The sequence below is a fragment of the Cornus florida genome, unplaced genomic scaffold (assembly GCF_030987335.1).
Source record: "Cornus florida cultivar Cherokee Brave unplaced genomic scaffold, ASM3098733v1 CherokeeBrave_3.0.0_Hap2_Chr07, whole genome shotgun sequence".
Classification (NCBI taxonomy): Eukaryota; Viridiplantae; Streptophyta; class Magnoliopsida; order Cornales; family Cornaceae; genus Cornus; species Cornus florida.
The window spans coordinates 54,547,582-54,563,961 of record NW_026775577.1 but is presented as its reverse complement, the minus strand read 5'-3'; the positions used below and the strand labels follow the sequence as shown (position 1 = coordinate 54,563,961).

At 36.7% G+C, this 16,380-nt stretch overlaps 1 protein-coding gene across 1 annotated transcript in view; it reads left to right on the top strand.

The window, feature by feature from the left end:
• Positions 1-15,837, top strand: part of LOC132266226 (uncharacterized) — a 31,863-nt gene extending 16,026 nt beyond the window's left edge. The window contains exons 9-10 of the mRNA XM_059767080.1: positions 15,487-15,553; positions 15,685-15,837. Of these exons, the coding sequence (XP_059623063.1) occupies positions 15,487-15,553; positions 15,685-15,837 (220 nt within the window). The remainder of the gene's footprint in view (positions 1-15,486; positions 15,554-15,684) is intronic.
• The last annotated feature ends 543 nt before the right edge of the window (positions 15,838-16,380 follow it).

The following is a 16,380-nucleotide window of genomic DNA, read 5'->3' as shown; positions in this document are numbered from 1 at the left end:
AGATTTTCATTTCTTGTAAAGGTTGGCTTGAAAAGCCATTTGTAGCCTTATATGTCAAAAAATGTATATTTGAATTTAAACATGTAATGTGTACATGAGTGCACTCCTTACCATATATTTGACATGTATAAGATGAGGCCGGAGGCCAATGACATGTATTTGTATTATATATAGTTTTGACTTCATGAAATATCATGAGAATATTGAAAAAAATGTTAAGTTTTGTCTCACTATGTTTGCATCGGGTGTGGGAGTTCCATTTTGATTCTTCCGTAGGATCTCATTAATCATGCATGAAGTGTGGCCAAGGGCCAAATGGTAATTTCTAATCATTTGCTAATTTTGGTTTTCAAAATATCCATTTCAAATTCATTTTTGCCTTTTTGGCCGTCAGGGGGTCGGATTTTGCATCGGTCGTTTTCGAGAGCCGCGGACCATTTCTGCGTGCTCAAAATCACTTATTACATTTGTGTGCATATTCGTTTCAGCCTAGAAGTGCATTTGGGGTCAAAAATATGTTTGGTGCAAACTTACATTTTTTGCCGTTTTGAGCCTAAACTGAGCATAAGGGCATTTTGGGGTTTTCACATGAAAAATAAAGTTTTCTTTTGGCATTGTTGGCTAGAAAACATGATTTTGAGGGTAGTTTCTTCTTTGTGTTTTTCTCAAAAAGGCCCAGAAAGTCCTCAAAATTGCATTTCAAGTCAGCATTTTAGGAGCAGCCTACAGGAGTTCGAGCGCTCTAAATGGGGAGTTCGAGCGCTCGAACTTTGAGCAGATCTCTTAGCGCAATTTTCGAGCACTTTAAGTCCTTGTTCGAGTGCTCAAAGTACTGTTCACGGGTGTGTGTGTCTTGGTTCAGCACTGCACCTCCGACTTCAAATCATCATAACTTCTTTGTTTTAACTCCGAATTGGTCCGTTCTTGAGTCTAAATTGATCGCGTCGAAATAAGATTTCCAATGGTACTAATTAGAGCTTCAGATTCTTCTTATGGCTCAATTTATTCAAGTTTTAGTAAGGTAGTGTCTGCTTTTGGTTCGAACCGGAATAACGTTTCCCTTCCTTCGACTTCAGAACTTCATATCTTTGTTGTCCGGACTCCGAATCAAGTGATTCTTGATTCTATCTTTATTAATTTTTCATTTTCTTTCCAATGGTGTGCACGGTCATGCCCATTTAAGTGTGAAATGACCATTTTGCCCCTAGGTTCATTCTTTTCCGTTTTTGAAACGTTGCTTCCGCATTTTCTTCCTTTGGGTTTTGTGACCTCGTCGAGGGTCACATTGGTGTCTTAGAGGAGTGTTGTATCTATAAAGACCATTGTTTTATCTTTTGCTTCCGCATTTTGGATCCGTTTTGGGTTATCACATGACACATTGGGTTGAAAAATCCAGGGTCGTCGCAGGTGGTATCAGAGCTCCTAGGTTTGAATACCTTGGACAACAGGTTTTGGGTGCATATCATGCTTATGTTGCCATGCTCTATATGTTTATATGCTTCATGATAACATGTTTTGGTTTGATAACATGTTTAAATGCTTATGTGCTTATGTGGTATATGTAGTATGCCGTTTGTTTAAGCATGATTTTATAATAATGTAAAGAGCATGACATATGATGTGTGCTAGATTAAAATTGTATATGCATCATTGTGTTGCATATTTAGCAGGACTTGGGATTAGTCATTGGATGTTTGAGTTGAGATTGAGTCATTTGGTGAGTTTTCACTTAGTACGATGGTTGGTGAAATTGGTTTCATTTTGGCATTCTTCCTTGAGGTTGTTGGTGATTGTCCACATGGTTTTTTGGTAGTATAGGTTGTTGTCGACCTAGCATTGGTTTGAGGTAGGTGGTGAGACGCCTTTTGTTTAAGCCCTCGTGAGGTGAGTCCTTTGGCGTTGCCATGGTGCTGGATTATTGTTTTTGGGCCATGATGAGGTCATGGACCTCTTAGGATCCTTAATTATTTTGGAAGGTTCCTCCGATATTGCAATTTCCGTGGGCGGGTACGTTGTGGGCGGGTGCATGGCACTGTCATGCTACCGTACTGGTTAGCTACAAGTGCAGTTCGGATGGAATCAATGTTGGTTTTGTTGTAATAGGCGTTGTCCTTTTGGTTGGTGATGATATGAGTTTTGTTTTGGGCGTCTGGTGTTGAGACGATGATTGATGGTCATTTTGAGGACAATTTTGGAGATTGAATTGGTTGTCTGATTATACGGCTAAAGTAGCCATTTTGTTTGACTTCTCTTTGTGTGATGATACTTTTGGGATTGAGTCGATTGATTGATGTTTTGGGTTGGTGAGAGCATTGCATTGTTAGTGTCATGTATAGCGTCGCCTCTAGATTTGGCATTGGATTGTTGGAGTCTTACCATTGTGGTAAAGGCTCACGTTTATTTTGAGACAGGTTGTTGTCGCATTGGTTTTTGGAGATAGTTATGACTAGGCTGGTCTTTCCTTTTTCCTAGACACTCTAGGACACGATGTCCATGGGGTTCATTGTTGCATCATTTTATTTTCTACCGTTTCATTTACTACCATGTTAGTAGTATGATTTATGTTATTGTGATGTATGAGTAGGTGGAAGTGTATCCATATTTGCCTTCTTGTTGTGTGGCATTAGCATGCCTTCTTTATATGCTTAGAGATGCCATGTTGTTATTGCGCTTTAGTGACATGCTTTTGTGCTTACGTGGAGACGTGTTGCATATACCTTTGATTTTTATCTATGTGAGTAGATTTATTTCTTGGTAGTTGCATTTCCTTGTCATATGCATAACTTCCAGGTTTGGTTTTCCCCATTTGTTTCCCTCGGTCTCACGTAGTGTGTATGCGGGTTTCCACAAGGGTTTTGTGTTAGTTCATGCTAGGGACTTCACAAGGAGTGAGTCTCTTCTCTTCGTTGCAGTGTGCACAACTTTGGGGTTGGTTGGTCCGTGAGGATCACTATCGTTGTCGTGAGTCCTTGGTGAGGATTTGATGAATTTGGTCGACTTACTTCCAAGTAGGAGGTGAAGTCTTTGTCCTTGCTGTCTTTCATTTCAGAGATGGAGTCGTGGTGTTGTCCTTCTTAGGACTGGTGGTTCCCTTTCTTTCATATCTTCCCTTGGGGAGTTTTTGCCATGGTTGTTGACGGGTTGTGGTACTCAGAGTGAGTGGATTGGTGTGAGATCATTTTAAGGGGACTTGTGTCCATTTGATTGGGGATATGGTTGACTTGTTGTGTAAGTTTGACGCTGTTTAGGGATGTCTTTTGGAGACTTGTTTCAGTTTTGGAGACCTTGATGTGGTTGACTCTTAGAAGAGTTTTGAAAGATCGTTGTTGGATATGGCTTGTCTGTAGAGTTTTCTCGTCCTAGTTACAGCTAGGCGTAGCTTTAAGGAATCGTAGTTCTGATGATTGGTTGTGGATCAAAAATTGAGGAATTTTGATTTAACTTGGTGTTTCCAAGTACGGTTTTGAAAGATTCATTTTGTGACCTTGGTTGTTGGCATTTTGATGTGTGTGCCACTTGGTGGATTTGTATTTTGAGGATTTAGTTATCTATGATAGGGATATGGATCTGATGTTTGATTACGGTGTAGTCTTGTAATTGATTTGTTTCAGGGAGATATGAAGGACTTTCGATGAAATGTCTTATCGTAAGGTACATTTTGATTTTTGTAGGTGTTGATTTGCTTGTCAGGTTTTGGATTCCTGATTGATGTTTATAGGGGTATTTTGAGACATTGGAGATGTTGGTTTTTGCTGTGTTGAGGATTTGGGGCCTTAAGCATAACAGTACCTATAGCATTGTTGTCAGAGTTTTGGGATTGGCCAGGATGGTCCGGCCGGACATCTTTGGACCATATCTTAACTCTCACAAAATGTTGGTCCCCGTAGTACTTTTGGAAATGATCATTTTTGACATTGACGTCATTTGTATCGAGAGGTTTCATGGGTAGACCTAGTGGGGGGCAGGTTATGAACTAGTGCTTTATACTGTCATGCTACCATACAAAGTTATGTGTCGTGGGTGAGTACTACTTGCCGTCGATGCTACCTTACTGACGAGTAAGTGTGGGCGGGCACTAGGTACTGTCATTGCTACCACACATTTGAGTGCGTCGTGGGCGGGTTTTGGTCACTATTCGTACTGCCACGTTGTGTTTGTTCTGTACCCTGATTTGATACGTAATTATTTTGGAGTCCTTTTTGGTGGATGTGTTTTGGATCCGTTTGATGGTTGTCAGGAGGGATGCTTTTGGTTGTTGTCTTCCGTTCCCTTGTCTGACCTTGGGTTTTGTGTGTGAGTTCTGACTTGTTGTATGGCTGCGTGGTCATTTTCCTTTTGAGAGGTTGTCTTGTCATGAGCACATGGGTGCAAATGACACTGGGTTGTGGGGTTCCTTTCAACTTTGAGGCCGCTGGTGTAGCGTGTTGTGTGGGATACTCGGAGATATACTCTGTGGTTTTCCTGGTTTCGCCTTTTGTTGGTTGGGGCTGGATTTCGGGGACGAAATCCTTTTAAGGTGGGAAGGCTGTAATGACTGGCCATTTTCCTTCCTTTCCTTTTCTCAGATTTTCACGGATATTTTTTTTTTCCGTTGATCTTATCCTTTTTGAGTTCAGTTTCTCATCACTTAGTGTCATCTTGAGTGCTCGGGGATGGTTTCCGAGACTCTTTTCCTTAGATTAATGACTTCCTTTGAGGACCGAGTCATTTTCACATTTTCACTTTTGTGACACTATTTGCTTTCGTCTTTTTCTCAGTTGTCACTTTGTTGGCATAACCTCACTTTTCGTGTTCGGATTTGATTCCGATTTTGCATGCATCCACGATATTTAAATTCCATACTATGTGTATTTTCACTTTTGTAGAAAAGCATGCTAAGTGCTTACTTTTCTTGTAAAGGGTATAGATGATTGGTGGACTTGAAGATTTTCATTTCTTGTAAAGGTTGGCTTGAAAAGCCATTTGTAGCCTTATATGTCAAAAAATGTATATTTGAATTTAAACATGTAATGTGTACATGAGTGCACTCCTTACCATATATTTGATATGTATGAGATGAGGCCGGAGGCCAATGATATGTATTTGTATTCTATGTAGTTTTGACTTTATGAAATATCATGAGAATATTGAAAAAAATGTTAAGTTTTGTCTCACTATGTTTGCATCGGGTGTGGGAGTTCCATTTTGATTCTTCCGTAGGATCTCATTAATCATGCATGAAGTGTGGCCAAGGGCCAAATGGTAATTTCCAATCATTTGCTAATTTTGGTTTTCAAAATATCCATTTCAAATTCATTTTTGCCTTTTTGGCCGTCAGGGGGTCGGATTTTGCATCGGCCATTTTCGAGAGCCGTGGACCATTTCTGCTCGCTCAAAATCACTTATTACGTTTGCGTGCATATTCATTTCAGCCTAGAAGTGCATTTGGGGTCAAAAATATGTTTGGTGCAAACTTACATTTTTTGCCGTTTTGAGCCTAAACTGAGCATAAGGGCATTTTGGGGTTTTTCCATAAAAAATAAAGTTTTCTTTTGGCATGGTTGGCTAGAAAACATGATTTTGAGGGTAGTTTCTTCTTTATGTTTTTCTCAAAAAGGCCCAGAAAGTCCTCAAAATTGCATTTCAAGTCAGCATTTCAGGAGCAGCCTATAGGAGTTCGAGCGTTCTAAATGGGGAGTTCGAGCACTCGAACTTTGGTCAGATCTCTTAGGGCAATTTTTGAGTGCTTGAAGTCCTTGTTTGAGTGCTCGTAGTACTGTTCACGGGTGTGTGTGTCTTGGTTCAGCACTGCACCTCCGACTTCAAATCATCATAACTTCTTTGTTTTAACTCCGAATTGGTCCGTTCTTGAGTCTAAATTGATCGTGTCGAAATAAGATTTCCAATGGTACTAATTAGAGCTTCAAATTATTCTTATTGCTCAAGTTATTCAAGTTTTAGTAAGGCAGTGTCTGCTTTTGGTTCGAACCGGAATAGGGTTTCCCTTCCTTCGACTTCAGAACTTCATATCTTTGTCGTCCGGACTCCGAATCAAGTGATTCTTGAGTCTATCTTTATTAATTTTTCATTGTCTTTCCAATGGTGTGCACGTTCATGCCCATTTTAGTGTGAAATGACCATTTTGCCCCTAGGTTCATTCTTTTCCGTTTTTGAAACGTTGCTTCTGCATTTTCTTCCTTTGGGTTTTGTGACCTCGTCGAGGGTCACATTGGTGTCTTAGAGGAGTGTTGTATCTTTAAAGACCATTGTTCTATCTTTTGCTTCCATATTTTGGATCTGTTTTGGGTTATACAGGATACACTGGGTTGAAAAATCCAGGGTCGTCACATCATAGATTATTTTGCAAGATTTTTGGAGAGAGAAAGGAGAAGAGGATAGAGTTCTTGTGGCTACAAGGAGGGAGCTCAAAAATGGAGGTTAGAGGCAAGCTTCTTCCTTCCTCTAGGGCATCCATGGGTAACTAATTCTTCCTCTAGGGAGGTGATGAAGCCCCTCCCCCTTGTAAGCATGTTCTAGTATAGTTCTATTTTGGGGATTACATTGTATTTTCTATGGTCTTTTCATGACCAAGAGCATTTCATTGGTTGTAATGGATGTTGATATTTATATGAATGATTTTTCTAAGTTGATATTCTTGTTCTAGGTAATGTCTTACATTAATTATATTGCTTATGTTTTCATGGTGACAATGGAAATAAGGTTATGAAATGGTTTAATGGCATGTTGATAGGTGACTTTGATAGATCATTGCTTAGGAAAATCCTTTAATGGTGTATGATTAATCTCTACCTTCATGTGCTTCATCATTTTTGTCAAGAAATTGATATTCTTTCATCCAAGTAAGTGTGTTTAAGTTGCATCCTAGTTTAAGTAGTTTAAACACATTCACCTTTGGTGGATTATGCTTGTTTAAGGCTTAATGTACTTCTCGTTAATTATATGGCAACTATGTGTCGCTATATAATTCTTGACCATTATATATTGTTTATCCCCTAAATTAATTCTATATCTAGCCTGTGTAGATGGATGGAGGCAGATTCACTTCCCTAGTTGTCTTTACTCGTATTTTATCTTGCTTTAATTCTCGCAAGCTTTATTTTATGAACCTCACATTTTCGTTTTAGTGACAATCCAACAAATCCTTTATAAACCCCTTTATCATTCTAAAAGATGATCTTAGATACCGAAGTTGCCATAAACTAGCAGTCCCAGTGGTTCGACTTACCCGACCAATAGCCTTATTTTACAATACGGGTTGATTTATAATTGGTAGTCGATTCGTCGATCAGGAGGGTATAACAGGCATTTTATCTAAGTTTATGAAAAAACATGAGGACAAAGATGATTTTGAAATATGTTGGGAGTCCATGGTAACCGAGTGTGGTGTTTGTGATAGCAAATGGTTGTCTGAAACGTATAATTTAAGGACCAAATAGGCAAAGGCATTTGTGAAAAATCACTGGTGTGTTGGCATATATAATACTCAACTCCGTGAAATTTTCAATTTCGAATTGAAAAAATTCGCTAAATCTGACCATAATATTCTCGATTTTTTTAAACACTTTGATAGAATGGTCATTGAGAAAGGGTATATTGAACTAAATGCGCAGTACGATTTGACTCACCAAGAGCCGAATGTTAAACTTCCATGCACGATGGTAGTCAAAGCTGGTGAGATTTGTACAAAAAATTTGTTTTAGTTATTTCAAAAAGGAAAAAATGGTTTCTTAACACGCACCGATTTAGAAGGCTTCACTGGAGAGTTTTCTAGGTGACAAAGATCTATCACAATAGGGCCAGACTGTTGTATTATTTGCTCCTCTTTCTCAATGTCTTTATCATTTTGAATATTAATTTTTAAATCACCTCTATCTTTCTGTTTGTTTTTCTCCATTTCTTTATCTTTATTATTGTTAATATTCACCAATATTTCCCTAAGAATATAAGACAAAAATTTATATTAGATAAATATTATATAAAGTTTGACTTTTTAAACATTTTGACATGTACACTTTACTTATTGGACGCCTCAGGGTTTGATGCATACTTCATTTGGACATGTACACTTTCTTCGTCTCTGTCTTTTTTAAGAGATCCATCAAATTGGGGTGAGGCAGTTATTTTGTTTGCTCTCCCAAATTTTGAGCGAATTTTTGATATGTTTGTCCTCATATGTCTTCGAATTTGATGGACTTAATGGAAGTCCCTATCCAAATTCTCTAATAAAACATGTGTAAAAATATTAATATAAAATTGTTTTTAGAAGGATTTAAATAATTGTAACAAGTGCTAACCAAATAGAAGGATTTGCTCAAATCAAATGAAATTTAACCGTCTTAACATAGTTAATTAGCATAATAAAAAATTTGTAGTGTCATAATATTCGATAAGTTTAACTTTGTGATAAGTAATATATATTTTCACAATTAATTACCTTAACATCAGCATCAAAATCACCATCATCCTCCTCCCCCTCGTCATCCTCCTTCTCTTGTGGTATAATCTATTGACAATATGAAATCATGCAATTAAACATACAATTTGGCATAATTTGAAACATTTGTGCATGAAATAGAAAGTTAAGGTTACCTTTCTGAGTCAAAATCACCCTAATTCAAACATTTCATATTTTAGGCGCTCCTTAATCAATGGTTGAAGCCAATCACTAGCAATATTAGGGTACTTGTTCGGTTTTGGACAATTGACATCAACAAAGACCAAATAAAACAACTGCATGTACATTGATAAGCCACTTAGAAATTAATGTAACTGATAGTTTAAATTAAATTTTATTACACTTGGGTCATGCATACTTTTAAAAAAAGTAGACTACCATTGCAACCTTTTTGTTTATATGCCTTCAATTTATTAACCCCCTTTATCAAATCATTAAGCACACACTTTTCCCAATTGTATTGGTTGATCTTCTTCACATCATCAACCATTCCAAAAAAGTCTTTCAATACCTCATGAGTAGTTTTTGGAAACAATATGCATCACAAGCATATAGTACAAAAAGTCGCTTAAAATCATCATTAGCGAGTTGATCACCCTAATTTCGAAGCATCTCACCAATTTTGGCAACCTTCAAACTCTTTTTTTTAATTTTTATTTTTATTTTTTATATGAAACCACCTTCTTCCACCAAACTCTAGTTGGTCATACCCCTGTCTCCTTTTGAGTTCACCATTACTAACTGCCCATTGGGTATCCCAAGAATATGCTCGACTTCTGTCGTTGTTATCAGAATGAATTTATTAGAAAGCTTTAAACTGCATCGGCGCTTGTCAAAATTTTCTATCAGGTACTAACAAAGATATTGATTCAAGTGAGTACACTTCAACTCAAGAAGATTTCCAAAACCTATATATCCCAAACAATAGAAATCTAGTCTTCTTTAAAACTAGATATAGTTTCAAAAAAAATCTTCACCGGCATTGTGCTCACTCTTTTGTTCTATAACAAATTACAAAATAATAAGTAAAAAAATTGTATCTTCATAAATGTGCTACCTAATAAATTTATAATATTAATGATCAGTGAGCTATTTTATCAATTTCCGACATCGAATTCTATTCTTTTGAATAGTCATTGTTTTGCCTCACCACATTTGTACAGTTTTTTAATTTTGTTTCCTAATAATATGACATAGAATCAAATATATTAAGAACAACAAAATATATGCGTAAAATATTTTAACTACGTAATATACTATAAAATTTGTACATGTATAATAAGTAGCAATTGGCTGGCTTATGTGGAGTATCTTCTACATCTGCAGGACTCGAGGAAGTAGCTTAATGTTTCTGTTTTACACTAGTTGAACGTCCCATCATGAAAATATAAATTTTGAAAAAAATATATATATAAATATATTATGAAGGAGAAGTGAACAAGGATGAATGAAGATTGGGTTAAGGAGAAATGAACAAGAATGAATATTCCCGAACACAATAATCATTCTTACGAAAAAATAGCAAATAATGTCAGCCATTAGAACAAGGGGTTATGTATTACCCAAAATAAAATTATGTTTACATGTATGAAATTGCCAACTTAAACAGGTCACAAACAACCTCAAAACAAAATCTGCGCAACAATTACTTAAAAATTCGTAGAAAATTCATTTTAAATCGAAATGGAGCAAACGAAAATGATTCAGAAACTAGACTCAGAGGGTAACATATATGAGCCACTCCCTAAGGTTTGATCCTAGTCAATGAAATCAATTTCTTAGAGGAAAAATAGTAGTCAAAGAATGAACTGAAAATAGAGCTTTTAGAAAACTTTGTTCATTTGAACAATGTAGGTAGCTGGAAAATTTTGTTTGTAGAACATATATTAATGGAGGTATAAATCTGGAAAATTTGATGATTTTTCAATGTCAAGAAATTGGTCAAACAAAAATTATTGAAATTCTGTTTTCCAGCAGCGATAAAAGACGGACAACAAGTGCTCTCGAATTTTTAGAAAAATATCTGCTGATCTAAAAATTACAAAAGTTTACGGAGAAATACTAGATGCACAAATGAAGCTGTGGTAAAATTTTTTTGCATATTTCTTTGTGACCATCTTCCTCTGATGCCATACAGTGATCACCCTAAGGTTTTGTGTTTGTCAATGGAAAATAGTTGGTCTTAGTCCCAATCAAGCTAGTGGATGTATGAAAATTTCTTCAGCTTAAAGTCAGAATCAAAAAATTAACTTACATAATGTAGTCCAAGCTGCTACATATTTCAGAAGTTCCTGAACTAATAATGTTCGTAACACTAGTAAAAGTTAGATCAGGTTAAGTGAACCCAATACACCCCCTGTATCACGTTGCTTGAACTGAGTTAATTTCTACAGGTAAACTTTCATCACTTTGGTTGACCCAATATAGTAGGCAACATATACTGTAAAACATAATGTGTAATTTCAAAATTTAAGCTTGAGATACAGGACCTTGGTTTGGATCCTGTGACCATTTAATTTTTTCTAATTGTCAACTTTTTTTTATACAAAGTAGACTGGAAATCTTACAAGTGTTCTGTTTGAAGTCTGTTGAATGGCATGGATGAAATTGAATTTGAGATTTTGGGCTGGATGTTTTTGAATTAAGTATCCAGAGTTAAATTGGTTGCAGGTTTCAGAAGTTGAAAATTCTGGCCGTGAATTTTTAAGTGTAATAATGTTCTGGCTGAAAGCGACTTAAACTGAAATTTCATAATAATATACTCTCTGTTGTTTACATGTATGTGAAAAAGGCAAAAGCAAAAAGTCTAATTCTATCATATTTGTAAATGATTCTCGTAAAAGTGATACTGGTTATTTAATCCCAACTAACAAAATGATTTGGTTGGAATTTTTTTCGTGAAATTTTATATTCTCAATTGATGGCGCAAATTATAAAGATTTTTGGTCTCTGTGGTGGCATGGTGAATTTTTATTTTAAGTGATTGATTTGATGAACTTCCTGACATTGAACAATTATAAAATTTTCTAGATATTTATCCCATCTTGTCTAGTTTCAAAAAACCAAAGTCTTGGAAATTTCTCAATTCTGTACCTTTTTCATCCTACCTACTCGTGCTCACTCTCAGAAAGCACTAAAAAAAGACCCGGGGAAAAAAGCATGGGATGTCTCATCAGATTAAGCAATAGAAAGAAACAGAGAACTAAAAGGGTAAGTAAATGTTAAAGGCCAAATTACAAGCTTGAAATAATAAATAAGCAGTGAGAAAATTTTAGGCCAGTCAAAACTCAGAAAGAAGGTACTCTCGAATTTGGTACAATTGCGACACTTTCATACTTTGAGTCAAGGATTGACACCAGACGTAACATAACGGGATACAACCTTTTCTTCTTCAATACTTTGTTGCTTTTGCCAAACAGGTGAAAACCCCATACACCCAAATTACAAACTTCTCAAAGGAAAAAGAATGAACACCTCAATAGATTCATGCCTAAAAGATCAAATCTGGAGTAGAATATAAGAATGCAACATGAGCTAACTATATCATATACATAACTGTAATGACCCGGTCATTTTCCTTCATTTCTTTTTTCAGTAATTTATTTTTTTTCATCTTTTCTCGTTTATCGTTTTTCCTTACTTAACCTCACTTTTTATGCTCGGATTTGATTCCGGCCTAGCATGCATCCATGATATTTAAATTCCATGATATATATATTTTTACTTTTGTAGAAAAGCATGCTAGATGTTTACCTTTCTTGTAAAGGGTATGGATGCATAGTTTCTTAAAAATATTCATGACTTTTGGGGTTTTAGTGTAATTAAATAAAGTAATTATTTTTCATCTTAGGGACCATTTTGTAATTTAATTTGGAAGATATTTTAAAAAATGACCTGTTTGTAATTTTTGAAAAGTGTGACAAGTGTCACACTCCCATGGAGCCACTTGTTGACATTGTGGTGGAACCACTTGGAGGCTTAGTATTATGACACATGGAGGGTGGAGATTCATCCACTTGTTGGCCTAAGATTGGAGCGCTTGTTGGCTTGGATGGTTGACAAGTGTAGGCTTAGGATTAAGCCTAAGAAGGAGCCATGGATTAGTGACAAGTGTAGGCTTCATATTTGGTCTTCCATTATGTGTGTGTGTGAGAGATAGTGTAAGAGCACGTAGTGAGTAGAGGAATGCTAAATCCTCCACTCACTTCACTTTATTGGATCTTCCTCACCACTTTACTCTTAAACCCTAACCTAGCCTCCATTGAAGGAACAGCTTGACTTAGAGCTTTAACTTCATTTTTAACCTCTTTCTACTCACCTTAGACCCTTAAGCTTGGAATATTTTAGCTTCCTCTCACTTTCCTCTACAAAACCTTAGTTTGGTTTTTTATTTTAAGCTTGGTTGCTTTGGATTATAGAGATTCAATTCTCTATTGAGGTAGGGGTGGTTGTATGTTTATCCTCTTTGGGTTTTATATATATTGGAGCTTGATATATACTGATTACATGCCTTTTGAATTCTTGTATTTGCATATAAATGGAGATTTGATATGCTTGATTTAGGATTTGTGAATTAAAGCATGTATATGACTATTAAATTGAATAGGTAGATTATTGTTTAATGAATTGCCTAATACTTGTGATTTCATTGAGGGATTATTATAAATATCTTGGGGTTCTACTTATGTTGCTAAGTAATTGAGGTTTCATTGGAAGTTTAGTATGAAAATCTTGTATATAGCACTTGAATTAACTTATACGTAAATTACTACAAGTTAACTTGCCACTTTAGACTTGTAACCTTAGAGCATGGTTTGTGTGGTTTCATCCTACTTATGCTTGGTAGGTAATTTGATGCATTAAGATTATATAAATGTTATGGACTTGTTGATTTTTGGAAGCTTGTAAGGATATGAAATGGTTGATGGCTAGGGTTTGGCTCTAGTTCGGAGGATAAGAATTCTCTTAAGTCATAGTGCACACTAGGTAGTACCTTGTGGGTCGTAATTACCCAAAATAAATTGTATGGTCTCGTGGCCACATATCCTAATCTTTCTATTAGTTGATTTCGCATTAAATTCCAAATTGTAAATCATGGATTTCTTAAGATTGTGGATTTGTGCTTAAGTTCTATATGATTAGAGTACTTGTGTATGCACACTTGGATGCCATGCGTTTAACATTTTAAATAATTGTATAACTTGAGATGATTCCTTAGAGTACCTTGAAAACATAGACGTTAGGTGGAATGCACCCTTGTGACGATCTATGTTTTGTTTGCATTATAATTGAAACTATAGGGTATGCGCATGCACCATATCCTATGAGTAACTTGATTACTCACCCAAGTTGTTTGGGTTATTTTGCAGGTAAGAAAAGTTTGTTTTGGGATGCATCACATCCCTAAGTTGCTTTGATGCCTTGAAGTATTTTGTTGTATTTTGGAAAATATGCAAGTCTTAGCATGTAGTATCATTCTGGTGCAAAAATGCTATTTTTTGCTTTGAAATATGTAATGTGTACCTAAGTACACTTTTGACGCTTATTTTGTATGTGTATAATGAGGCCAAGGGCCAAGCATGTTTAATTTAACACTTGTACTCATTTGGTACCAAAATTTGCTCTAGAAATGTATTTTATCTAACTTTGGAGGTTTGGCATATGAAATCCATATAATTGACATGTATGAGGCCGTGAGCCATTGTATTACATTTAAATATTCATATTAGGTTTGTTGACATGTTCATATGCTCATATCTCCTTGGAAATCAGCTTTTAACCTTTGTTTTTGAACCAATTCATGTTGGGATTTGAGGCTTGGGTTAAACCTCAATGTTTTCTTAGTGTATAGCAGGTCCTACAACACCTTCTTTAGTCATTTTGGCCGACCGAAACGTCATTTTGGTCGACCGACAGCTTTTGGGAAATCAATTGCACAGTAAAACACACATTACAGTAGCCAAAATCACTGTTTGGGTTCATTTCGGTCGACCGATGCCTTATTTCGGTCTACCGAAGTGACCTTCCCTCAAAAACCAGCTTTTAAGAAAATTTATGTTCATTTCGGTTGACCTAAATAGCTTGCATACACCAGCCTTCCAGGTTTTGTTTCAACATTGATGTTCTAACTTCAAATGGTCATAACTTCTTCATTTTTAACCCAAATGGGGTGATTCTTGTGCCTAAACTCAAGGATTTTGAGTCAGATTTCCAATGGTACCAATGTAATTCTCAGATTCAAATCACAATGAGAGTTATTCATGTTTTAGTAAGATGGTGTCAGTTTTCGCTTAAACTAGGAAATGGAGTTTTGTGGGATTCTTGTCCAAAGTTTTTAGAACCTCTTAGAATGTTGTGAAATGATTAGTTTAGATTGTATGGACCTTATTTGACTTGATTAAGGTCAAATTTCCCTTCTTAGTTGTAAATTGACCATTTTACCCTTAGTTCACGAATTTTGCTTGTTTTGACTCTCGTTTGCTCCTTCGTTTTCTTTAAGTTCCGTGACTTCATGGAAGGTCATATTGGTGTCCTAGGGATGATTTATATCTCTAGAGGCCTTGGTTTATCTTTTGCTTCCATGATTCGGATCTGTTACCGGGTCATCACTGACGCACTGAGTCGAGAAAATTTTGGGTCGTTACAAGTGGTATCAGAGCTCCTAGGTTTGAAAACCTTAGGACGACGGGTTTTGGGTGCATATCACGCTTTTGTTGAGTTGCTTTGATATGTTTACGTATTTCTTGATAACATGTTTTGATTTAATAACATGTATACAAGCTTATATGGTGGTATGTCTAGGAACCTACCTTAACTGTTTTAGTATGTTGTTGATGCTTATATGCCTTAGCATTTTATGTATGCTTGTTTGGTGTTAGCATGTTGTATATGCTTGAATATTTTAGCATGACTGTATGCTGCATACATTTCTTGCTTTTGTTATGTGATTCTTATTTTGTGCATTCATCGCATGGGTTACGACAGGTCTTAACGACTTGCGTTGTTATTGACCTTGTCATTGTTATGTGTAGTGCCATGGTTTTGACTCGCAAAGAGTCTTCTCGTCATGTCAGAGTGGATAAGCAGGTTGAGGAGCAGGTTACAGACACCGGGCTTGCACGGTGTCCAGAGAGGATCCTAATCCACTACGAGCACTGACTTATGAGGAGTAGATCGCGCTAGGAGTGGCTCTGGGGATGTCAGAGTCCATTCAATAGATGTTTTGTCAGCATATTGCAGGGTTGCAAATTTCAGTACCGGCACCAGCACCGGTACCAGTTGCTAATGAGGCATTAGACTACTTTATGAATCTGCTTGCTTCAGAGGCATGGTTTGATCTCATGGTACGCAAGCTCGATAGCATAGCAGTACCTACAGACTGATTGAGGATCTCCTTGACTGCCTCTATGTTCATAGGAGATGCCGATATCTAGTGAAGGTCCATGACCAATATCTACGTTGTGGATGTGATGACTTGGGAGGAGTTTAGGACATTGTTCTTCGACCGTTTCTTTCTGAGGGCTATGAGGTAGGACAGGAGAGTGTAGTTTACAAGTCTCTATCAAGGTATGATGAATGTTATTGAGTATGAGACACGCTTAACTTCCCTTTCCCGCTATGCACCGGAGATGGTAGCTACCGATGAGCTCAGGGCAAGGAAGTTTCAGGATGGGTTACATCATGATTTTAGGCCACAAATTTCAGTGTTGGATTTGAGGACCTACGAGGAGGTAGTACAGAAAGCTATGTTGGTTGAGGCAAAGGACCAAGATTAGCTCGGGATCAAGGGTTCATATAAGCAGTCTCGTGGAGAGGCTTCAGGAGTATCTGTTGGGGGTCTATAGAAGAAGCTAAGGCCAACGACAGTTCACGTACTCAAGGATAGTCACAACAGGCTCGGTCTGTACTTGTAATTCCAATATCTT